The sequence below is a fragment of the Ambystoma mexicanum genome, chromosome 6q (genome assembly GCF_040938575.1).
Source record: "Ambystoma mexicanum isolate Mex_15411 chromosome 6q, UKY_AmexF1_1, whole genome shotgun sequence".
In the NCBI taxonomy this organism is placed as follows: Eukaryota; Metazoa; Chordata; class Amphibia; order Caudata; family Ambystomatidae; genus Ambystoma; species Ambystoma mexicanum.
The window spans coordinates 1,641,344,464-1,641,369,319 of NC_090937.1; the positions used below are offsets into that span (position 1 = coordinate 1,641,344,464).

Sequence of the window (24,856 nt, forward strand, 5' to 3'; positions counted from 1 at the left end):
TGATTTCTTATTTCCATAGCGCTTTCGCCAAAGCACTAAAAAGTGAACATATTTATGTAAAATGATCATCCAACCAATGTTGGTACTTGCTTATTGATCTTAGAAGGATAAAAGGCTGAGTGTGCCTTGCAGGGATTTAAATCTCCGACCTGCATATCACACACAGATTGCAGCAGCAAGCGCTCAACCTGCTGAGCTATTGTACCAGCTAACCAGCAAAGGCATATTTTATTATTCTGTTCTGCATGTCTTGTTTTTATTTATTTTTTTTAAGTGGCATTTAGGCAAATCCAACAAGAGCATGTTTTTAAGTGAGGATACGGCATATACTGGCACAGCCAGCATGAGCATGTCATTACTGCCATCATGGGCAAAGCAAACATGCATATTTTCTGATGTAGGAATACTGGCACCAGAATGGACGTGTTTGGGCACAATCAGTATGAACATTTGCTGGGTACTGGCATACAGTGGGCAAAGGCATTATGAAAATGTGTTTGAAAATGCGCCTGTGCCTTGTTGGTGACTGGGCATCTAATGGACTGTTTTCATGCCTTACCCGACAAAACCGATGGTAAACTGGCTTTTTACCTAATGTGTCACAGAAAGAGTACTCCATTTCAACCTCTTGTTGAAACATTTTTCTCTGGGAGAGACCCTCGTCTGAACCCAACTGGGCCAGCGCGCTCTCCCTCACTATGCTCGGTAGCTTCTATGGATTCAGTCAGGGGCCGAGCAAGCCCAGTTCCCTCCTTGGGCCCCCCCTTAAGGTAAGCCCTATTACGTTAGCTCCAGGTCCCACTTGCTACACAATCCTGCCTCGGCCCCCGATGAGTTGGGGTGAAGATGCATCTAATGGGCCGAAGGAAGGCGCAAAATCTACTCAGCCTCCTGTGGGATCAACAGCGAAATAGGTTTAATGACCTCACGCACTACCAGCTTTCAAACCTGCCATCTAGCCCCTCCACCCCCAGAATTGTGTGACTGGCTCCGGCCCCTGCCCACGTGTACCCTCGACTTGAGCCCTGCTCAACAGATACCAAACATGGCTGACCCCACTGGCTGGCAGAGCAGCATGTTCCCGCCGGCTGGGTTAGTGCCACCCCTTTCATGATGGCGGCAGCGGCAACGTAGGCGCTGGCGAGCACTCAATGCGGCAAGCTGCCATATAACCAAATCTCAATTTTCTCTGCATGTCCGCAAACTGTATGAGAGTGGTATGGGGCTGCCTCACAGCTTGTGGCTGCTTGCACCGCTGCTGCCTGAATATGTCTGCCAATGGGCCTCATTACGACTTTGGAGGTAGCCATGGCACTATTAGCGCCATAGCTGCCTCCAAAATCATGTCCGGGTCCGGTCTGGTGGAGTGAGGACTTACCGGGACATTCCGCCCTTGGCGGACCCGGTAAGTCCTCATTCCAAATGACATTCCCCATTCCCACTTGAGCCCCCATAGGGTTCAATGGGAATGGGGAAGGCGCTAATTACGGGGCTGCTGATAGCAGGCCTGTAATTAGCGCCCTGGTCCCCTAACGGGACCCGTAAAGGACGTGCGGTCCGACCGCACGTCCCTTGCGGTTCCCGCTAAGGCACCTCGGAATTGGGCGGTAAGGGATTACCGGCACCGGTCTACTTACCGGTGCCCGGTATCCCTTGCTGCCCAACTTGTAATGACCCCCAATGTCTATTCAAACAGTATCTTTTCATGAACTAGGGCTTCAACACCCCCTTAGGAGGAAAGCCTTGCCACATAGGCATACCCATTGGGACCCAGATGTGGTTCTCCTTCAGGAAACCCACCTGAAACAGTCAGATGAAGGGCGCTGGTTTTCTGGAAATTTCCCTGCCAGGTTTTTGGCACCTGGGGGTTGTAAACAGAGGGGAGCAGCAATACCGCTCAACTCGAAAATGCCCTTTACTAAAAATCATGTACTTACTGCCAAAGAGGGGCAGTATACAGGTTACCAGGCATCTTGGGGATACTCTCATTGCTCTTTTCTCTATATATGAGCAGTCTTGCTGTTTTGACCCCCTTTTTCCAACCACTGCTCAGTATGTGGAAGGGGAGATTTTTTAGGGAGCGATTTTAATGCTGAAACAGATGTTATAAAGGACCACTGCTCTCTAGCCTCCACAGCACTGAATTCCCAAGCCGGGGGGTACGGCATTTGGGCTTAGTAGACACCTCGCACCGCCGCCATCCGGCAGATAGGGTACGTTGCTGTTACTCCAGGATTGACATGGTCCTTTCTCCGCTCTCCACAATAACTACTATTGGAAGCAAAATCCTTCAGATAACCCTCTACTCACATTAACCCTCCTTTTAGGACAAGACCATTAATGAAGGCCCTCATTTTGACGTCTAAATGATGTTTGACTACGAGACCCTCGTATAGAGGACAAAATTAGCGATCATATCACTCAATATTTTCAACTTAACAACAGTGGGGCGGTGTCTCTGGAATCCCTGTGGGAAGCATGTAAGGCCGTAATAAGGGGAGAATTAATGTGTTCAGCAGCGGCAGATCGTAGGATATTGCCTACCCAAATCCCTACTCTAAGACCGTAATAAGGGAAGAATGACTTAGTTCAGCAGCGGCAGATCGTAGGCTATTGCCTACCCAAATCCCTACTCTAAGACCGTAATAAGGGGAGAATGACTTAGTTCAGCAGCGGCAGATCGTAGGCTATTGCCTACCCAAATCCCTACTCTAAGACCGTAATAAGGGGAGAATGACTTAGTTCAGCCGCGGCACATCGTAGGCTATTGCCTACCCAAATCCCTACTCTAAGACCGTAATAAGGGGAGTGACTTAGTTCAGCAGCAGCAGATCGTAGGCTATTGCCTACCCAAATCCCTACTCTAGAAGCTCACATTGTGGCTCCGGAGCAGAACCATAAACGGACTGGTTCACGGGAAATCTACCGTTGGTTAAGAAATGCCAGAAGGATGCAGGAATCCCTACTAAGGGAGGAGGTGGCCAAATCCCTCTTGCATACTAAGCAGAGTTACTATTCTAAGAGCACCTACGCGAATACGCTGTTGGCTTATTCATTGCCTTAGAGCCCCTAGTGGCGAGACTAGCTCAGATGACCCGACTAAGCAGAAAATGTCTGACAGACTATTATGCCTCCCTGTTTAAGGTGGAAGATTTAGATTCTGGGCAGCAGCGGCACTATCTTCATTCTTTGCCCCTATCATCATCCTTTGCCATATCGTCATCCTTTGCCCTATCTTCATCCTTTGCCCCTATCGTCATCCTTTGCCCCTATCTTCATCCTTTGCCCTATCTTCATTCTTTGCCCCTATCGTCATCCTTTGCCCTATCGTCATCCTTTGCCCCTATCTTCATCCTTTGCCCCTATCTTCATCCTTTGCCCCAAGCTTCATCCTTTGCCCTATCTTCATCCTTTGCCCCTATCGTCATCCTTTGCCCCTGTCTTCATCCTTTGCCCTATCTTCATCCTTTGCCCTATCTTCATCCTTTGCCCCTATCGTCATCCTTTGCCCTATCGTCATCCTTTGCCCCTATCTTCATCCTTTGCCCCTATCGTCATCCTTTGCCCTATCGTCATCCTTTGCCCCTATCGTCATCCTTTGCCCCTATCTTCATCCTTTGCCCCTAGCTTCATCCTTTGCCCCTAGCTTCATCCTTTGCCCTATCTTCATCCTTTGCCCCTATCGTCATCCTTTGCCCTATCTTCATCCTTTGCCCATATCTTCATCCTTTGCCCCTAGCTTCATCCTTTGCCCCATCTTCATCCTTTGCCCCTATTTTCATCCTTTGCCCCTATCGTCATCCTTTGCCCTATCTTCATCCTTTGCCCCTATCTTCATCCTTTGCCCCTATCTTCATCCTTTGCCCCTTCCGAATTCTCCAAGCGGAGGACAGGCTGCAGCTGGAGCACCCTATTGACGCAGACAAAGGTTCCCTTGGCAAATACCCAGGCCCAGATGGATTCTCTATAGCCTTTTGTAAAAGAATTTTCAGTCCAACTTGTGCAACCCCTTAGCAGGCGGATTAACAACTTTCTGGTGACCTTTAGCTTGACTTCCCCTTAGGCTGGCTCTTACCCTCCTACTCCAACCCGGGAAAGACCCCAAAGAATGCTTGGCATACCAGCCCGCAACCATCCAGAATTATGACACATGCATTTATTGAAAAGCATTCGCCAATAGCATTTCCCACCCCTGCTTCCTAAGCTGATTGGTCTAGACCAGTCAGCCTTTATTTAAGATCGCCACACGCATGATAATATTTGCAGTGTGATTAATGCGGTGGATTGGTGTAATTAAAAAAAGATACCACTGGCTTCATTGTCACTCAACGCAATCAAGTCTTTGACAGCATAAGCTGGTCAAATTTAGCTGAGGTTTTAACCACCTTTGGGATCAGGCCTAATTTGTTTTACCTGATTTTCGCAAATTTGTATCCCCCGCACAGATCCAGCATGATGAATCACAGACTATCCAAACGAGTCCCCATTCATCGGGGAACGCGTCAAGGCTGTCCCTTATCCCCTCTGTTATTCGCCCTAGCCATTCAGCCTCTGACGATAAAAGTATGAGCAATACTTTGATCACAGGGGTTGACACAGGTGCGACTACACATACACCGGCCCTATTCGCTGATGATACTTTTATGTTGGCTACTCTGGTATCTACACTTTCAGCGGTTCCCTCAGAGCAAGATTTATTCAGGCCGTTCTCGGGATACGCTATTAGATGCAGGAAATCAGCGTCCCACAACAGTTCCCTGTGCCAGGCACATTTGCAACATTTGCTACAAACTCACCCCTTCAGATGGGCAGAGGATAGGATCATACACTTGGGTTTTCACCTCACACGCTCCCTTGACACACTCTTTCGCCATAACTTCCTGGGCCTTCTTCGTGAACTGTATCAAGACCTTGGCCGTTGGAAAAGCACAGAGATCTCTTGGTTTGGCAGGTGCACTGCGGTTAAGATGAACTTACTTTCGCCGCGATTTGCCGTATGTTTTCCAGGCCCTCCCTGTACAAGTCCCATCTCACACTCTTAAATCTTTGCAATCCAGATTCTGTGACTTTATTTGGCAAGGTAAACACCCCCGCTTATCTAGGAGAATCCTAACTCAACCGAAACAACAGGGAGCAGTGGCGGTGCCAAATACATACCAATATCTGCTAGCCACACACATGTCAATGATGTTTGATATTTCAGAGGAATTTGAACAGGAATCGCTGGGTGTCCCATCGGTCTCTCTACTGTGGCTGCCCTTATCTCACCGACTACCGAGACACATGTTGCTGCCCGCCACCCTGATTAGTTTATCCTATTGGGATAGAGCTATGCGCACATACTAATTTATCACCCACCCCTCCCCAAGGACACAGTCTTTCACAACCCAATGTTTACCCCAGGGATTGCAGTAGGTAGCTTTGCTAGATGGAGAGGGGGTGGGTTTGCGGGAATTGGGACAACTGTATTAAGAAGGGCTACCCCTTACCTTTGAGCAATGCAAAACATCATTCACGTGGCCTGTGTCGGAGAGCTTCCAATATATGCAATTTAGATACTGGTTATCCCACCTTGAGACTGAAAATGGAGGAGGGATAGATGGGAATGGTACATTACTGCATGGCCAATTAGGTTGCAAGAGAATTGGTCGCAGATTTTTGAACAAATTATGCTGCAAATATATGTGGGGGATGGGTTACAGGGAAGTAATGAATGTAGGGGCACTAAGGGGAGGGTTAGCGGGGGATCTCCCCCGGCATATATATATGCAGAAAAATCGAACACTCAAAAAAATAAACAACTCAACCAATTCTCCTGCGAGCAAATGGATGCGCAGTAATCAACCGGACCCAGAAGAGACATGACGCCTTTGGAAAATGTGGTATCATTTAACCCTTCTTGTCACAAGATCTCTAACGTATACAGAATACTTACGGAAGATATGGGTGAGGAGATGATGGCATATATGAAAAGTTGGGAGAAAGGCCTGGGTCACACGATTCCGATCACATCTTGGGAAGTTATATGGAAAAGGGCCTCTTAGACGTCCATTTGCACCGCAATGATGGAGAACTCATACAAAGTCCTTTACCCGTGGTATTGCACACCGGATAGATTGACCAAAATGTATCCCCCCTGTTTCTCCCCAGTGTTGGTGAGGCTGCTTGGAGGTTGGATCGATGGCTCATATATGGTGGCAGTGTCCCGTAATGAAGCCCTATTGGGCTGCTGTCACTAATCAGATCCAAAGGATTGTGGGCATTCGGCTTCCCCTTGACCCCCTGGGGATCCTATTGGGAGATGGAGATGAGCAGGGAGATCGGTGCATCGAGCAGATGCCCTGATGAGAAATTGCCTGGTGGACTCTATTGATGATCTCTAAGCCCCGATATTGAATCCCCCTTAATTGCTGAATTTAACCTCTATGCTTTTTTCACGTGTTTCCATGTACTGATAACCCTATGTAAATGAAATACCTCTCCCATGACACACCACTTCCTTATTGATTGTTGATTTACTTCTCCTGTTTGCTTGAAAATGAAATAGATATAATTTAGTTTTTAAAAAAAGAAAGGAAGGAGGCACCTGATTTTCCTAATATTTCGAAGGTTGAGGCGAGCTGCCGTTGCACTTTTGGAGATGAAAGTAGCGAAGGTGTAAGAAAGGTCATAGATGCTGCTGAGGTTTCTAGCTGAAGAAGAGTAGGGGGGTGTCAGGTGAGAACTGGATAGGCAGAGAAAGAGATGAGAGAGCGCTTTTGTCGGGGAAGAAGAGCACCTCTGTTTTGGTAGAGTTTAGCATCATAGAGTCCAAAGCCATCCAATATTTAATGGCAGAGAGACCAATGGAAATTTTGATAGAGAGATCAGAGGAGAGTTCAGAGAAGAGAAGAGGATTTGGGTGTCATCCATGAAGAATTCGTACGAGAACCTAAAGGAGGACATTAGAGCCTCAAAGAGCAGAGTTGTAGAGTGTAAAGAGGAGCTGGCCCTAGACAGAGCCGCGTGGAACAGTAGTGAGTAGTGAGTTGAGAGGTGTTTTTCCTCCGGGAGTCAGAGAATTAATGAGATGCAAGGTAGGATTCAATCCAGGCAAGGGCTCGGTCAATAATCCCAAGAAGAAAGAGAGTATTAAGGAGATCAGAGTAATCGACAGTGTCAATGCAGCAGACAGGTCAAGGAGAATTAGTATAGAGGATAGGTTGGAGTGCTTATCAGAGGCGATTAAGCTGGAAACATTCCTGAGCAAGGTTTCTGTAGAGTGACAGGTGCAGAAACCTGCTTGTAAGCGGTCTCTAAGCTTGTGAATGTCAAAGAAATTGGTAAAATGGTTCAACACAAGCGTCCTGGCCTCTGTCACATTAGAGTAGTACGGATGGAGAGACACAAGGCAAAAGTTAGCCGGGTCAGCCCCTTGCTTTTTTAGGCGAGGAATGACTGTGGCTATTTTTAAAATTAAAGGAAAGCAAGCAGAATCAAAGGGCAGATTCAAGAGTTCAGTGAGATGAGAGGCCATTAAAGGGCAATAGTCTTGACTAGCTGAGGAGAATCTGTTGCCACTATTAATTGTGTTCGGTTTCAGACAGTGTGCCTCGACAATGTAAGAATTGAATGCATTAGGGCTAGGGTCTGTACTGTTTGGCTCCCGTCTCCAGATGCTTTGGACTACAACTCCTGTCACACTAGCCAGCTGAGCCAATGATGAAGGGTCATGGGAGTCCTAGCCCAACACATCTGAAGAGCCAAAGATTGCTTCCTTGTGGTACATTTAAAGAACACCCTTCTTTGAGGGAAATGTGTTGCAGCTGTTGATTTGGTGATTTTGTACCACTTCAATATAAAAAAAACAAGCATTGGCAAAGCCAACTCTTCTGGCATTTGCTGTTTATTGCATGTGTAGTTACCAGATACTGAAGGGGACAGGACAAGGGTGCGGTGGAGAATGCATGATTTCATAACTGTAGATTCTTAGTAATGTATTGAATCTGTGATATCGCACATCATTGCATTCTGCAAGATCTGACGTGAAAGTGTTGCATGTTGGATGTCTCCTGGGGCCGGGTGGCAATGAAAGCTGTTACTAAAGGAGCCCCCAATTTCTTATGGACAAGATACATGGACTGACAAGCCACCAAAATACAAAATACAATCTCCAAGTCATGCGTCTGCAACCATTGGCTTCGTAGTCAATGGTGAGGGGTCATGGAAGTTGTAGTCCAAAACATCTGGCGAATACCAAGTTGTAGACCGCTGCTCTAAGGCCATAATAGATGCCCACCCCAAATAAAATTGCAGCACTATAGGATGCAATTACTCAAAGTTTGGCTGCATATATATTTTTAGCATTATGTCAATAAGCTGGCACAAATGACAATAGCCTAATTCGTCTTACTCATCGTGCAGTAGGATCCGGCCAAGTTAAGTTATCAGAGACACGAATCTCCAGATAGCCGTAATATTTACACTTGCTTAGCAGTCTTCCATGGAACAACATTCTTCCCAAACATGCAAAGCATTAGATTGTGTTGTGATGTTTAGGTAGTCTCTTTGTGTTATATAAAGTTTCCATACATCAACGAGTTTCTGGAACTCAACCATTGGTCTTGACATTGTCCGCACATGAAAAAATTGACAGACGATACGCTCCCGGGTGTGAAACATCAGCAGGGATCTCATCCAAATACCAAAGCACATGAATTCAGTATTAGTTAAAGTAACAGCGAAAAAGCAATGTTGGCGTACCACTCGTACTTAACCCAAGAAAGACACGGGGAACATTTTAAATGACCCCAAGATTCGTCCCCCCATACAGGCATGCAACAGCTTCTAAACAAAAATAATCTTGTAGTCTCCATGTTGTTCCCCCCTAAGGGTAGATGAACTCCACTTTTCAAATAAATACACAACAAATAAATGTGACAATTACTTATAATATTTTATTATATCAAAAAGATTTTATATGCATACATTTCATGAATCTAAAAACCGAGTGCTAATCACCCAACTGCAAAAGGACAGTTTACAAACACTTTAACACAAACTTAAAAAAAAGACATAAAAAAGTGACAGTACATTGGAGTCTGGAACCTATGACTCTCCCTAACTCATCCCAGTGCAAAAAACCTAAAGTATGTACTTGTCTACTCAATTCCTAGTTGTCTAAAACCTACAACTCACCCTGTATCCTGATAAATACTTCTAAGGAGTACAAAAAGACAGTCCCTACCCTGAAAGTTAGTGGTTCAGCGTATCACTCGTATACTGGGAAATTGCCCAGACTTTCCTTTAATTAAGTGTACCCTAGAGTATTTTACTGGTACAGAACAGGAGACGGTGGGGATTGGGAGAGAGCAGTCATTATTATTTAAGCCAAAACCAATATTGTTTCAAAAACAAATCTATTATAAGATTGAAACTATGCTGATACTTTGCCAAAGCACCACTGTTATAGATTCAGAGGACCTAGGCTTGTGGTTGATGTGCAGACTGTACCCCGCCAGGGGTAGGCGATCTGATGGAGGAAAGAAAATGATCAAGAAGAAAATTAGAGGATCAGACGCGAATATCATTTTCAAGATTTAATATCCATCTTTGCAAATTAAAACAGAATTTTATAGAATGAAATTGTCACATATAACCTGTGCGATAATTATTTGCATTCGATCTGATCGTCTTCATTTTTGTTTCTTCTTTACCTAACCCAGGGATCGGCAAGTGCGTTGCTCTGGATTTGGCCCGGAGGAATGCCCGGGTGGTCCTTGCCTGCCGAAGCAGGGAGAGGGGTCAAGAAGCACTGGTAGATATCCAGAAGAAGACCGGAAGCCGAAACGTCGTCCTGAGGATTATCGACACAAGCTCCCTGGCCTCTGTCCGGGCCTTTGCAGACCAAGTGCTTCAAGAGGAGAAGCGCCTGGATATCCTTATAAATAATGCCGGCGCGTCAGGTATGTGAGAATCTTAATATCTGAAAACCAATGAGGATCAGTCTGGTCCATGTGCAAATGTAGAGATTCCTAACCAGGCTTTCCTTCCTAGACTACATTTTCAAACACAGTTGGACTGTTCAGTAAAAAGCCGAGTTATCGGATCGCTAAAAAAAAATACATCCAACAGGGGTAGGATGTAAATATTTAAGTAGCTATCTGGAGTTGCCATACTCATTCCTTTTCCCATTGATGTTGTCTTCCATTTTATTAAGTATTTATACATAAGCGATTGTGGGCAGGCGGGAGATTTGTATGCCGTCAGTTTTGGCGAGTGTTTGGTAGTCCAAGGATTCAAGTGCTGATGAGATGTTTTCAGAGGGTCTTATGCAGTGGAATGGAGACCAAAAGTGTCCCAGAAAGGGTTTTTCAAAGTGGCTCCACATTAAACAGTACAAGCGAATCTAGCAAGCAAGCGGAACCCCTCTAAGATTTTGGAAGTGGATTTTTCAATGGAGTATGATGTGGGTGGGCCGGGCAGAGGGTTGATGCAGTGCTTGATGGCTTTGAAGAGGGCTCTTCTTTCATTGTTGCCCTGGGCTATGGTGTTGTGGCAGTAGTTGGTCTTGGCAGTGGTGATCAGTGGTCTGCTGAGCAGGGCCATTTTAACAGTTCTGGGGGCCTAGGGCACAGACAGCCTTGGGCCATACCCCTGAAACCCACGTCACCCCCCCAAATAAACATCTGCCCCATCCAAAATCCATGTCTCGCCCCAAAAATCATGCCGCCTGGCAATCTACAAACACAGCAGAAGTTGAGCAGAAAGAAAACAATCCTTTGCGGCACTCGCGGTTTCTTCTCATCCAGCTCCGTGCACACTGTTCTCAGAGACAAAATGTCTGTTTTCACACCGCTCCTCTATGGCAGGGGTCCACAACTTTTAGCTCTCCAGAGCTTTTGAACCGCAACACACACGTGGTCCCTCACCATTGTTTATTTTGGCTGGGGATAATGGGGGTGAGTGTTGAAATAAGTCAGCTCCACCCACCTAATTTACTTGGACTGCTTAGGAAGTTGACAAACTTGGTGAAAAAACCTAAGTAGGATTTTGTGATTGATTAGTGTGATGTGTTCAGATACATATGTCTATAAGGATGGATGTACCCAAACATGCAGGACAATGACGGGGAAAATAGCTCAGTGGATTGTGTGCCTGCTGCATAGTGATGTGTGATCTCTGATTCACAAGTTTGACTCTTGCTGTGGCCGACATGGCGTTTCATCGGCCCATACAAATACATGATTCCCATTGTCATAGGTAATTATAACGCCCCTTAAAAATATGCAATGATTTGGGCCCTGTGTATAAGGCGAAACGTTTTGCACAGCATTCCAGCTGCAGTCAATAACAGGAACTGTAATACAGAACAAAGTCAACGACCCTCAGTGATTCTTACACAAAGCAAGACTGTGTGTGACGTAGGCTATTGCCCCCATGGGTTCCGTTTAAGCACATCTGTTTTCTTGCTGAGCAAGTGAGCATCAAGAAAAAAAAAATCTGCATCATCCATAGTTGTGTTCGCCCCTTCCCCTTTGTGGTCCTGCCCAGTGTATCATCCATCTTATTTAGTTATTTATTTATTTGTTCATTTATATAGCGCACCTAACCCGGGGGTATCTGGGCGCACTGCTCGAGGATTACAGAAATGTTGCGAGACAGAGACGACAGTTCAATGCATAGTAAGTCTTACAGGTAGAAGGACATTAATCAAGACATATAGTTACAAAAGTGGGTCAGGGGCGCCATTACCGCTCCTGTGCAAAGAGACAGTTTTCACATGTTTCCTAAAGTTCCAGAAGGACGGTTCTGCTCTTAGAGTCAGAGGCAGGGAGTTCCAGAGTTTGGAAGCTAGTACTGGAAAACTGTTGCCCACAGCTCTACCTATTCTGTACTCCAGCGCATTCGTTTCGATGTACAAGGGTCACCCAGGCTACCCAGAACTACACATGGAGACATTCATTTCATACAAGAGAGTAAGGTCGGTGACATGTTAGGAACCAGCACTTTCAGACACTAGTGCGAGGAGAGCTCACGCCAACAGCTGTGCTTGACACATTACACGCCAAGAGGCCCAGGAATGAAACAAGGGAGCCAGAAGAGACTGGCAGGTGCAAAGGTAAAATAGAGAGAGGCAGAGAGATGTGTGCAGACAGGGGAACGAGAACAAACAGAGAAATATGGTACTCACTGCACAGCACATTATCATATAATGCACCATAGGGAAAAGGGTGCAAAAAGGAATGAAACTAGAATGTTAATCACACAGCCCTTTTCATCCCTTTACTGCAATCCCTTTGCTGAGGCCAGGTTGGCGGAGGGCTGATCCCAGCACTGCACTCAAACTGTTTATTTTCCCAATGCCCACCTAGGTAGGAGGCACCCCGCACATAGAGGCGGCTGACCTGGAGGAGCCGGTGTTGAAAGGAAGCGAGGTGATAACACTTCTATTTTACTTTTCCCCAATGTACGTGATGGCCGGAAGGGCGGCAGCATAGGCAGCTTGTAAGGCGAGCACTGCCAACTGGCATACTGTAAGCACCAGAATGTAAATCATGAATGTATAAAGGAATATATTGCTGTGTTATTAGACTGCAGACTGGCAATATGGGGGCAGTCGCTGCCCATCCCTCAGGCTCAAGGCCCTTTTCGTTTGAAGAAAGTTGAAAAAATTGAAAGGCCCAGGTGCTAAACGCCAACCCTGCCTATAGAAATATGTTTGTGTGTAGCCAAAACCACAAAATAGGACTATTTCCCTAACTAGGACTGTCAGATTGTCATGGGGTCTTTGCAGCGGCATTTCGTGACTTTTGCTCAATTGACACTGTTTAGGTCGAGAGAATTCTTGAAAGCGAATGATGAGACACTGGCAAATGCTAAGAGTGTATTTCAGCAATGAGTTACTCATTTCCTCATTACATCTACATCAAAATGAACAGCCATGGGAATATGTTATTTTTTTCCCTGCAGCCCCATTCTCTGTTGGAGAACATCTCTTTATTCATTTATTTTTATGGTGGCATGGACGGGGCTGTGAAATACTAACATCAGAGGCCGGCGCACTGTCTAATGTTAATTTGCCGCTGGCTCTGATATGTTTATGGCGTTTGTCAGGGGCGTTGCTAGGCCTGAAAAAGATTTGGGGCTATGCTAATGTTGGGACTATCGGGACTCAGGGCTAGCTAGCCTTTTGGTTGCAGCCACTGAGCTTCTATCTGGGATTAAAACCAAAAGACCTAGGACTACAACCCTGTCAGTCCCCCCAACCCCTAAGAATACCGCCGGCGTTTGTCACATGGGTATTTTGTTTCTAAATGCCAGAGAGGTTCTCCACATTCTGCAGTTGACTACCATAGTCAGTGAGGACCTGCTCTCGAACCTTGATTCTAACATTCCTTGTTTTCTCATTTTGCTTGATCTCTCTTCTGCCTTTGATACTGCCAACCATACCAACCTGCTCAACCGTCTCCATGATAACCTGGGAATCACTGGTCAGGCTCTGGCGTGGCTGACCTCTTTCCTTTCTAATCGACCCTCCCAGGTCCAACTGGGGTCTTTCCTTTCTGACATCTTTTTCTCTACCTGTGGTGTCCCCCAGGGTTCTAACCTCTCCCCCTGGCTTTTCAACCAGTATCTGGCACTTCTCGCCCATTGCATCGCCGCTCTCTGCCCCTACTTTCAGTGCTATGCGGATGATACCCAGCTCATTTTCAGGCTACCCTCGGCCTCCTCTTCTCCTTCCCTCATGTCTGACTGTCTTTCTGCTATCCAGGACTGGTGTGCCGCCAATGACCTCTGCCTGAATGCCAGTAAGACTGAGATCCTACTCATCGGCACACCCACTCCCTCCTTCCCTGCAGCTCTCTGGCCGGCCTCTCTTGGCCTTCTTCCTGCTCCTACCTGCAAGGCAAAAAACCTCGGGGTCATCTTCGATTCCACACTCTCCTTCTCTCCTCACATATCTGACATCTCTAAGAAGTCACGCTACCAGCTACACCTCCTCAGAGGTATCCTTCCTTTCCTCTCCTTCCCCCAGAAGCTCACTGTCTCTAGAGCCCTGGTTCTCTCGAAGCTGGACTACTGTAACAGCCTCTATCTAAATCTTCCTGCCTCTACTCTCCGCCCTTTGCAACTCATCCAGAACAGAACTGCGAGACTTGTCCTTGGCCTCAAGCCCATGGACCGTATCTCTCCAGGACTGAAATCACTACACTGGCTCCCAGTGGCTGCGAGGATCAAGTACAAAACCCTAGGCATTGTCCACAAGGCCTTCTGGGGCCATGGGCCAAAATACCTTCAACTCCCTCTTCCTAAATATCTTCCTTCTCGACCTCTTCGCTCATCCGCCTCCAACTCCCTCATGGTCAGCAGCTTTTCCAAACAACGAGTTGGTGGCAGATCTCTCTCCGCTGCAGGGGCCTCCCTCTGGAACAGCCTTCCTGCCCCCCTGAAACTTGAGGAGAACCATCTCCAGTTCCGGAAGCACCTCAAAACCTTCCTCTTCGCCTCCGCTTTCTCTCCCCCTCTCCCCTGCTAAAGTTACTAAACTGCACTGAATCTGCAACTGGGCCACTCACCTTCTCGGTCCTTGGCCCAGCCACTCTCCCCTGCACTGCCTCCCTGGCACCCCCTGCACTACGGGACTGTGTCTGTATCCCTACAGCCCCTCCTTCCCGGCACTTATCTGCACTTACTCGCACTGCCACTAGCTAGCCCTTGTTACTTTCCTGTATGCTATTACCCTGTACTGCACTTTCCCCTCTCCCTTTCCCCTTGCACTTCGCCCTTTCCCCTCCTCCCTTGCACTTGCGCAATCTGAAGTACACCTGGCCTAGTAGGATCGTTGTATGTCTCCCCTTGTTCCCCCCCCTGCCTCGTCACACCTTGAAACACTTGTGTATAGGCGCGTTATAAATACCATATCATATCATATATCATATCATATCATGTATGTTCACAATATGCCACCAGGTTGTGCTCGTCTTGTTTCCGATGGCCATCATGAGCCAAATAAGCAGGTAAGCAACCGCACTTTAATGCATGATTCATTATCGCCTCGTCTCGCGGCTGTGCACCCCCAGAGAAAGAAGCAAGGGACCTTTACAAGACACCCTTCATTAGGGGCTAGAGTGCAAGTTCCAATTACAGGGACAATTATTAGCCCATGTCCAATGGTGCTTGATTTCTCTACCCCAGAAGGAGGAACGACTTATGTCGATCCTGTCTGATTCGAGCTTGTAAAGTGCAGGCTGCCCTCGTGTCAGAGGGACGCCTTCGTTCGTGCAGCTATCCAACAGTGGATAATGGTAATGCGGCCCCAGCGAGACTCTAGCAAGCAGTTGCCGAAGTGTACGAAAAGAAGTAGTGGAACTATGTTCTCTGCTAGCCTGCCTCCGCCCCCCAGAAACCCAATCGCCACAGCCCCTCCCACGCACAATACAAACCCGCCAACACGTGCGCCTGCTGTTTAATGGTACGTTCAATGCAGTTCTGATTTTGCACTTTCCTTTGGTTTCTTTGAGATTCATCGGATACAAATGGACAGGGCTTAAGACTTGCCTAAGAGATTGACCTAACATCTAAACACCTGTGCCAAGCGATGTCGCAGAGCAGAGCACAGAACAGCTCAGCGAAGTTGTTGAATGCTGTGAGGCCTCAGAGACGGGCATGGATAGCCCCTCCTGAGAAGGACACAGTGATGACGCTGCTGGCTCGAGTCCCAAGGCTGCCAGAGGCTGCCCCGCAGAAACAGCCTGAAGTTACAAAATGTCCTTTCTTCCCCCTGTTCGGTGAAATGACCTGTTTGTTATCATATGTGCTGTTTATGGATGGAGAATAGATGTAGCTACTCCATTGTATATTAGGATGAGCCAGGGCTGGGAGGGGCAGAGCAAATACAGCCCTCCTATGCACTGGCGTGTGTTTGCACAACAGTGCTTTTCCCCCCACTTCTGGTCTCTTGTGTATAATTTGTGTCCGTTTGCCGAGTGCCTGGAATGCCTGAGGTGGCGTGGGGGACCTGGATGAGCACTTGTATCGTGGGGAGCAGAACAAGTCTGTAACACAGGCGAATACTCATTTTATTGTATTACAAAGGATTTAGTAAATGGATTGACACACAAAGAAATGATGAAACCACTATCACACCGTTTTATATTGTGGAAAATGGCGAATGGAAAGTAAGCCTTTATGTTCCAAATTTCATATCACCTTCTAATCAGTGGATTAGGGGCAGGGACGGCTCAGCTTGGAACCACCCTTTCAATTTCTATCAAAAACAAGCAAATACATATAAAGGAAATACTGGATGTGGTGCACTAAATGGCCGTTATCCGATGTACACGTTGACCATCACTCAGGGAATCCATTTTGCATGGCCAGAGTGGTGTTTGTAAATCGTTTAGGTGACCCCTCTTAAGGGACTTACTGCAGATTTGCCGGTCAGGACCAGTAAGGAATGGGCTTACTTAATTTCCAACATTGGTTTTGTTAGGATGTGGTCAGTGCTACAAATAACTGCCTATGAGTTTCGTACCACTCCCCCTTTCTCCTGCGGTTATCCAAGCACTTTACAGGTATCGCAATGCTGCCCGCCTGCCACGGACGAGACTTGGAAACAGCGGAAGCATGAAGGACTCGACACGATGCATGCCAGGCGGGTCCCAGCATTATCTGCAGATCACATCTACGCCAGTGCCCAATGGCAAGTGTAAACACAGTGCCCATCCCGTCACCAATAGCGCATCATGCAAAGACGATTCGTGGCGCTTTTAGTATCACCAACTTGTATTGACTGTAGAAGGGTGAAAGGCTGAGTCAGCCCTGCACTGATCGGAATCTCTCACTGGCACTCAGTCATAGTGGTGGTGCCAGCCTTGGCCAATCGGTCTCGGCTGGCCCCCAGAATGGGCGAGGAGAGGTGTATCTCTCCATCAGGAATGACACGGGCCTAAGGTAACGCAGCCGACCTACCTGCTACTTCATCCTCGTTGTCCTCCAAATCTCGGTTTTTCTACTGGCTGCTGGCCTGCCGCCTGCCCTCGTCCCCTGGCTGCAACTAGTTAAAGCTAGCATAGGGTCCTGGGCCAGGCCTCGCTTGCCTCGTGCTACGCTCGCTCTTGCACACCCTCTCTCCAGCCCCCTAATAACCACTCGGCAGCTTCCCCCTCTGTGCTTGGCTCCAGCCCAACCCCAGCATTGGCAGTAGGTGTGACCCGCAGGCTGATGGGGCCAGGGCACATGCCCTTTTTGCCCACCCATAATGACGTCTCTGCTGTCAGTTGCATGGGGTTCCTTGCGCTGGGCGAAGTCAGATGCAGTGCACAATTGTTGCTGAGACTTTTCTTGTTCTCTGATGGTTCGTTTGTTGAAGTTGAGTTCTTGGGTGTAGTAGGGGGCAGAAGATTTAGGCTTCAGGGGCGTTGTTTTACTGGGGATTTGCCGTTGATGTTGACTGTAATGGTGGTGTTGAGTTCTTGGAGAAGTCCTGGTCATCAGAGGTTGATAAACCAAGATGAAGGTTGGAGAGGTCTTCCGTGAAAGCCTCCACTTTAAAGTTCTTGAATGATTTGAAGTCGTGTTTGCTGGGTTTCCGATGGGTGAGATTGACTGGGGTGTGTGACTAATGTGAAAAGGGATTGCCAGATGGTGCGACCAGTCAAGCAGGGTTTGAAATCTGTGATGATGGGTGGACAGAGAGGTTCTGAAGAAGTTGAGGATATTACCTTACCTGTGAGTTGGGTCTTTCGTCTGCTGCGTGAGGTTCAGTGTGTCAAGTGGATAGTGGAGATCTTCGTTCATTGACTTGGTTGCTGGGTTTCCAGGGATGTTGAAGTCACCATAGAAGATGTTGATATGCGTGTGAGACATGGTGGGGACCAAGTCTGTGAAGTCTTCGATGAAGGAGGTGTTCGGCTTGTGCGGTCTGCATTTGCGGTAAAAAGAGACAGTGTCCGTTGGTGAGAACGGGAAGTGGTAGGGAAGGTTTTCAAAAGAGCCAATGGTGGTGACATCTAGTTGTATGCACGGCCATGATTCTTTGTGTATAATTGCTAGGCCTCTAGGCGATCTTGTTTGGACGCTCATGTTGGGGAATTCTGTAGCCGTTGGGGAGGAGGACGTCTATGATGTGTGTGGCGGTGGGCGTCATGCAGGTCTCAGGTATGGAGATGTCATACAAGTCATGTGTGGTGATGAGGTAGCGATGTCTGCTGCATGGTGGATTGCTGAGCGGACATTGATGAGCATCAGTTCTAGTTTAGTGGTGGGTGATGGAGTGCTGATGTGATCTGTGGTGACGCGGGTGAGGTTGACGTGATTCTGTTTTCGTGATATTTTTCCGGTGAGCAGCATGGTTGGTGATGAATGATGATGGTAGGGATGGACTATTGGGAGAGAGGGGGGAAACATATATTTGAGGGAACGTATCTACATGTTGGAGGTGCAAGGGTTCTGGTACTGGGACTTTCTGGCCTGAATAGGCCCAAATAGGAATTACCATTTTCTTCATCTGCCCTTTGTCTCTGACACCCTGGGAAAGACGACCTTCACTAAGAGTTAAGAAAGGAAAGGAAGGGGTGGTGCTAAAACGTTGGGTGGGGTGTAGGTCATGTGACCAAGATCCACTTGCACTTGCTTACCAACTGCAAAGGAAAAAAGGCTAAAGGGTAGCTAAGTAGGGAAAAAGGGTGGCAAAATAAGAAAGCCCAAAAGATTAGCAGTGCTTGACACGTGGGTGGGGTTTAGCTCATGTGACCTAGATCTACTTGCACCTACTCACCAACTGCAAATAACATACCGAAAGCATTATAACAAATGATTTGCTTCAAATTACTATTTATTTATTTAGTTGTATTTAGTTGAAGAACATTTACAAACTTAAAAGCAAGTTATTACATCACTTAGACACACAATACACATTACTTTCCATAAAAGAAGTTCCACAAATTAAATCTATTGAAGGACTACACCAGCCAATCATATTTCATCCAGAAGGTGCAAACAATGTGTGACTCCATCAGTTTTCACATCCACTGAGTAAGATACAGAGTGTTAAATATTAAATCACTATACATGTTCCATAAAACCTTTAAGACAATTAAATTAGTAAGATGTACTGCTCATCATTAGCTATACAAATTAAAAGAAGTAAAAGGAACGCGTTTGGTGCAATCAATCGATTCTGTAAGTCAATTAACTTTCTTTGTAGTCTCGGGAGGATACTCAGGGGCAAAGCGGTCGCCCTAGAAGCGATACGATGAGGAGCAACAGAGGTTCGATCCCCGGGTCCGCGCTTAGAAACCTCCTCCTGGTATTAAGCGTGTTATAAATAACCAATCCTAATCATAACAAATGGGGATAGTTACCCTAAACCTAATTGATTATCCTTGGGTAATGATTTCACAATCGTACACCAAAGTCAATACAAGGCTAGTTACTTGAGAGTTACACTCACTCTCCGTATTAAGGCAAAACTCCCAAAATGCGTCGTGTTTTATAGAATCATAATTATCCACAAAACCACCCATTGTGGTCGTACTAGCCGGTCCCAGTGTTTTGCACTTAGTAAATAAGTGTTTAGCTGTTCCAAGAGGGCCCAGAATTGTACATATGTGGCCGAAGCGGGATCTGGAGCAGGGCACCACGAAATATTAACAAAGGGAGTTGCTTTGTCCTTAGTCTCAGTATAAATTATTGGACCACTGGGCTGGGGCATTGTCTCAAATATCGTTGAGCTTGCAAAAACCGATGGGTAACATATGAGGCATGTGAATATGTACTCAGTGTAGAGAGGTGCATATAACCATTTGACCAGTCCCATTTCTGCAGTTTACTTTTAAATAACTGCTGAAGGATTACAAGTCTAGTGCCTTATTTGAAATCTGGGAACCAACCAATGTTCTCATACAGCTTAACAATTAGGCTGTTAAATTCCTCTCCTTCAGACTTTTTACTTATGCCTTAGGCGAGCCCTAGCAAAGCAAGTCATTGGCATTTTGGCCCTGAGATCATTTTAAGATGGAGCAACCCCTGCTTAATCATCGCCTGGCCGTTAGCGAGTCCAACCCCAATTCTAATCTGAGGTATTCGACTGGGGTCGAGGGATGTAATTTTAATATTTGCTTCCAAGAATAACTCTCAGTTTTGTCAAGTCAGTGTAAATCACCCTCTAAGCTATAAAGTACCATGGGGCAAAGACACTGGGTATAGAGGGTCATTATTCCTGCAAGAGAATAACCTGCAGTTTGATTTGCAAACTTTTCGATCAGATGTGTCATGCGTCTTTCCTTTATAATTTTGGCCTCTTATATGGCTATATGATATGCTTCCAGCCACAAATAGGGGTACTTTCCCACAATGTCAAACACCCCCAAACTGGTGGTGAAGTCTGGCCACTTAACCTTCTAGGCGCAACCACCATTACCTTTCTTTTGTCCCTGTTAATAATTAGGTCATTTTCAACAGCATAGTTTACCAAAGTATCAAACATGGCCTTCACTCCACTGTAAGTGTGGTTAAACAATACCAAGTTGTCAGCATATATCATACAAGGTACTGCCCAAGCACCTTTTCTTGGGCAACAACCAGCTACTTGGGTGAATCGTGAGGACAGGTCAGACATATATATGTTATACAGAAGGGGTGCCAGAGTACAGCCCTGTGTGACTCCCCTATAAGTGTTAACCAGGGCTGTCAAGCCACCCTGGTTGTCCAATCACGCACATGCTTGTGCGTTATAATGAAGGCCCTTAAGTATGTTCATGAGCCATTGGGGCAGGCCTAATTTTCCATCTTAAGCCATAGCTTGTCACAGCACACCCCATCAAAGGCCGCCCAGAGGTCCATGTAGATGGTATACAGTGTGCACCCCCCGGGCGGCGTGGCCTCTCTATACAATGTATCCATAATCTTTAGGTTATGTGAGGTATAACACCCCGGGCCAAAACCAGTCTGCATAAAATGTAATAGCTGTGCCTCATCAACCCAATTCTGCAAGGCCCTAAGGACAAATGTAGAGAAGGATTTTCCCGCAACGTCTAATAGAGACAGCAGTCTGTAGTTAGCCGGTAATAATCGATAACCTTTTTTATAGGTCGTTACTAACACAGATTGCTGCTAAGAGCTCGGGATTTCCTGTATAGCACATAGTTTGTCGCATAAGATTTTTGAGATAGAGGCCAACCTGGGTTGATTCTGCTTCAATACAGCTTGGCAAGGCCATTTGGCCCCGGGACCAAGGAGTTTTTAAGGTTCACAATTGTGGTTTCTATTTCTTCCTCCCGAATTATCAATGGCCAATCCCCAGTCAGAAATTGAAGGGGATAGGCCCCAACCGGAAAGCCTCCATTCCCCTTTATATCACTGATCCGCTCAGGCTCCTGGATAGGGTTTAGATGGTTTCCCTACTATCCCCTTCAGCCCTAGATAACATTACCCAAATATTCCTGGTGTTACCTCTCCAGAGTACCGGGATCATGCTTTGCCAATGAGTATTTTTTATAGAGCACCTCCAGCGCTTAAACCAACTCTTGTAGTTGTTCCTAGTGCGTTTCACCCGTCTTATCTTCTCGAGCACCAGCTCCCTACACCTTCGCACTGCTCTAATTTCCCTACACATACATCTCTTGGTATCGCAGATGGCACTATCAAATTTGATGTTTCTTTTGTTACAATCTACCGAGCCTCCCATGATTACTCACAGTATACATTTACAGACAGATTATGTTTACATACACATCTGAGAATACGCAGATTATGTTTACATATACATCTGAGAACACAGCAGATTATGTTTACGTACACATCTGAGGATTCACACATTATGCCTACACATAAATCAGAGAATATGGCAGATTATGTATACATATACATCTGAGAATATGGCAGATTATGTTTACATATACATCTGGAATATGCAGATTATATATACATATACATCTGAGAATATGGCAGATTATGTTTACATATAAATCTGAGAATTCACACATTATGCCTACACATAAATCAGAGAATATGGCAGATTATGTATACATATACATCTTAGAATATGGCAGATTATGTTTACATATAAATCTGAGAATTCACACATTATGGCTACACATAAATCAGAGAATATGGCAGATTATGTTTACATATACATCTGACAATACGGCAGATTATCTATACTTATACATCTGAGAATACGGCATATTGGGATTTAAATTTAAGAAAGCACATGTAGTGGGGAGTCACATATCAGTGATGTTAAAAGAATATTTCCACAAAAATATAATAGACTGCACTTAAAGTCAATGAGGTATTTATTTCACTTTTAAAAAACCTGCACTTGGATTTGCTCTTAACAATTTTCGTAAGTGACCGGTACATGTGTTAACAATAGCCCCAGTACCTTCTCTGATCTTATTTGAAACTGTGTGTGTGGTTAAACCCTGTTTAGGTTTAGCATTACTTTGCTAGGCACTGCCGCAATGGTGCTGCCTAGCTACAAATGGAAACAGCGCGAAAATGGTTTGGATGCCTGACAAATGACTAAAACCTATACAAAAGCCAATGCTTGTTTTTAACAGGACTTCAGTTCAAGAAAAAGATGTGAGGACACACATATTGCTAATAAAACAAGTGGCTGAAGGCACACTTGGCTTAGATGTTTAATTGCATCAGGGGTGAATTTATAAGTGCATTTAAACCATGTCCCTCTCATAAGAAGTTAGAGTAGCCTGCTCGTCAGCTCAGAGAGATGCCAGAAGGTTGTGTGTGGCTGGGCAGCTGTAGGTCGTGAGTGGGAATGACCATTGGTATAAGCATGGCCATTGGCTGTCAATGAGTAAGCAAACAGCCAATCAAGACCCACAAGCTGTGTGTCCTTCCTCACATCCCTTCTCCCTCCTTTTAGTACTGCAGTGCAATAGATCCGCCAGTAGGTGGTGCCCAAACTAGAACCTCGAGGAAGGTGAACCGGCAGCAGAAAGCAGCCTCTGATGGGGACCACATCCATTGGACAGAAAGAAAACGAATACGGCAAGCAGGGAGGGACAAAACAGAGACTACTGTTGAGAAATTTTAAGCAGTGAATGCAGGGAGAAGAGAGCGCCTGGAAACTTAAAGTGCTGATAGAAAGAGCGCATGGCATGGCACTCAAGGGTTGAGACGCTGGGAAAGTGGAAGTAAAGGTGAGGCGGCTGCAAAGTACTTATTTGGAGGAGAATCAGAAGGGGGACGAGCCTTGACTACCAGAAGCTGAGAAAAATGGAGCTCATTATTTTGAGGTGTTATAAAGACAAACACTGGTATTAACGAAATTACAATGACGTTTACCGCGTCTCCATACTGTGCCCCATTATCAGTTTGGTGGTATCTTGGCAGAAAATCCGCTTAGATACCACCAAATGGAATTACCGTTAGAGCCACCTGGTCCGGCGGTATTACCGCCGGATTGCAAGTGGTGGTGGTGATAGTCCCCAGTTATTTGGAGTCCATAGGACACCATGTGGCGTTACTGCAAAATTACCTTGGCGGTAATTCCACCGGCAGTAATTCTGAAGAAATCAGTTGGAAAGTTGCCAGAATTTCTTCCGGGTCATAGCCAGAGGTGAGTGCTCCATTTTGCCACTGAACTCATAGTTGGGCGATACAATATGCAGCAGTATACGGTAATACCGTGGCATTTAACGTGCACCGCCAACTAGTAATGAAGCCCAATGACTTTGGAGGTTATGTAGAGGAAACTACTACTGTGCTTGGCAGGAGGTATGTTTTCCACATTACCTCAAAAAAACTGGAGAAATTATCACTTGCAGTGATTTCTCCAAAGTCCCAAGAAGTCTTGTGTGACTCCATGAACCGGGACTAGTAACATAACAGATGTATTTGTAAAGCACATCTTCACCCCTGAAGGGGCACCTTGGTGCTAATAACAGATGTTTATTGTTACCCAAATTAATGGTAGTCATTTTGTTGACTGCAGAGGGATGAGGGGATGAGTGGACCTGTTGGGATTTGAACCTGTGACCATGAGGGCAAACACAGGTCCTTGTAGTGGATGCATTAGTCCACTGAGCCACAGACCCAGCTGATTGCCTTACCAACACTCGTAAGCTAGCTCCTTACCTTCTGAATGAGTGGCAGTAACTGTAATCAAGTCTGGCGGTATTTACTTACCTCCAAACTCAGAACGAGGCCCATTGTGTTGAAACACACATTAATAGCTCAGTGGCCAGTAGCAACTTGTCCATAATGGGCGATGGGGCATCGAGCCTCCAGACGTCTCCACCATTATGGAGGCACCATCAGCCTGTTTGCAGCTGACGGAGCACTCCCGGGCTGACTTAAACTGTCAAAGGGAAACCCAGTTTTTGTTCCTCAGCTTGCATGCCCAATGGCCTATGCAAGACCGGGGACGTTTTGCTCCCCCAGACTTGCATGGTACACTGGAGATACAGGCAGGGGAATTGCACATTTGTATGGGAGGAGGAGGGGGATGATTCTGCATGTCCCCACATATAGAATGGATCTTGGTGCTGTCAATGGTGTGCCCCGTCCACTGCACCCATGTGCAGGAACCAGGAAGCACTTGCTTCCGGATTTATGTTTGGGCACTGGAGCGTTTTAAGTGCTGCAGTGCGAATCTTCAGGACTAGGGCAGGAGGTACGGTTTAATTTAAAAGTAAGCTTTATATACGTATGTGTGTATCCTTGCGTAGTGACAGAATGAATGTATGACGATGGGTGCACTTGTCAATGAGTGAGTGCATGTTGCATGGGTGTGCGTGTGATTGTGCAGCACCAGACTAAGGATCTGATTTTAGGGTGGGCTGTTTCTCAGTTTTCCAGGGGAAGAGAATTGCATGGAAGTGGAGCAGGAAAAGAGAGAGAGTGG

The 24,856-nt window shown here is 46.2% G+C and overlaps 1 protein-coding gene across 1 annotated transcript in view; it reads left to right on the top strand.

Moving 5' to 3' along the window:
* Window positions 1-24,856, top strand: part of LOC138516950 (retinol dehydrogenase 14-like) — a 308,409-nt gene that overhangs the window by 41,053 nt on the left and 242,500 nt on the right. The window contains exon 2 of the mRNA XM_069632428.1: window positions 9,705-9,944. Within this exon, the coding sequence (XP_069488529.1) occupies window positions 9,705-9,944 (240 nt within the window). The remainder of the gene's footprint in view (window positions 1-9,704; window positions 9,945-24,856) is intronic.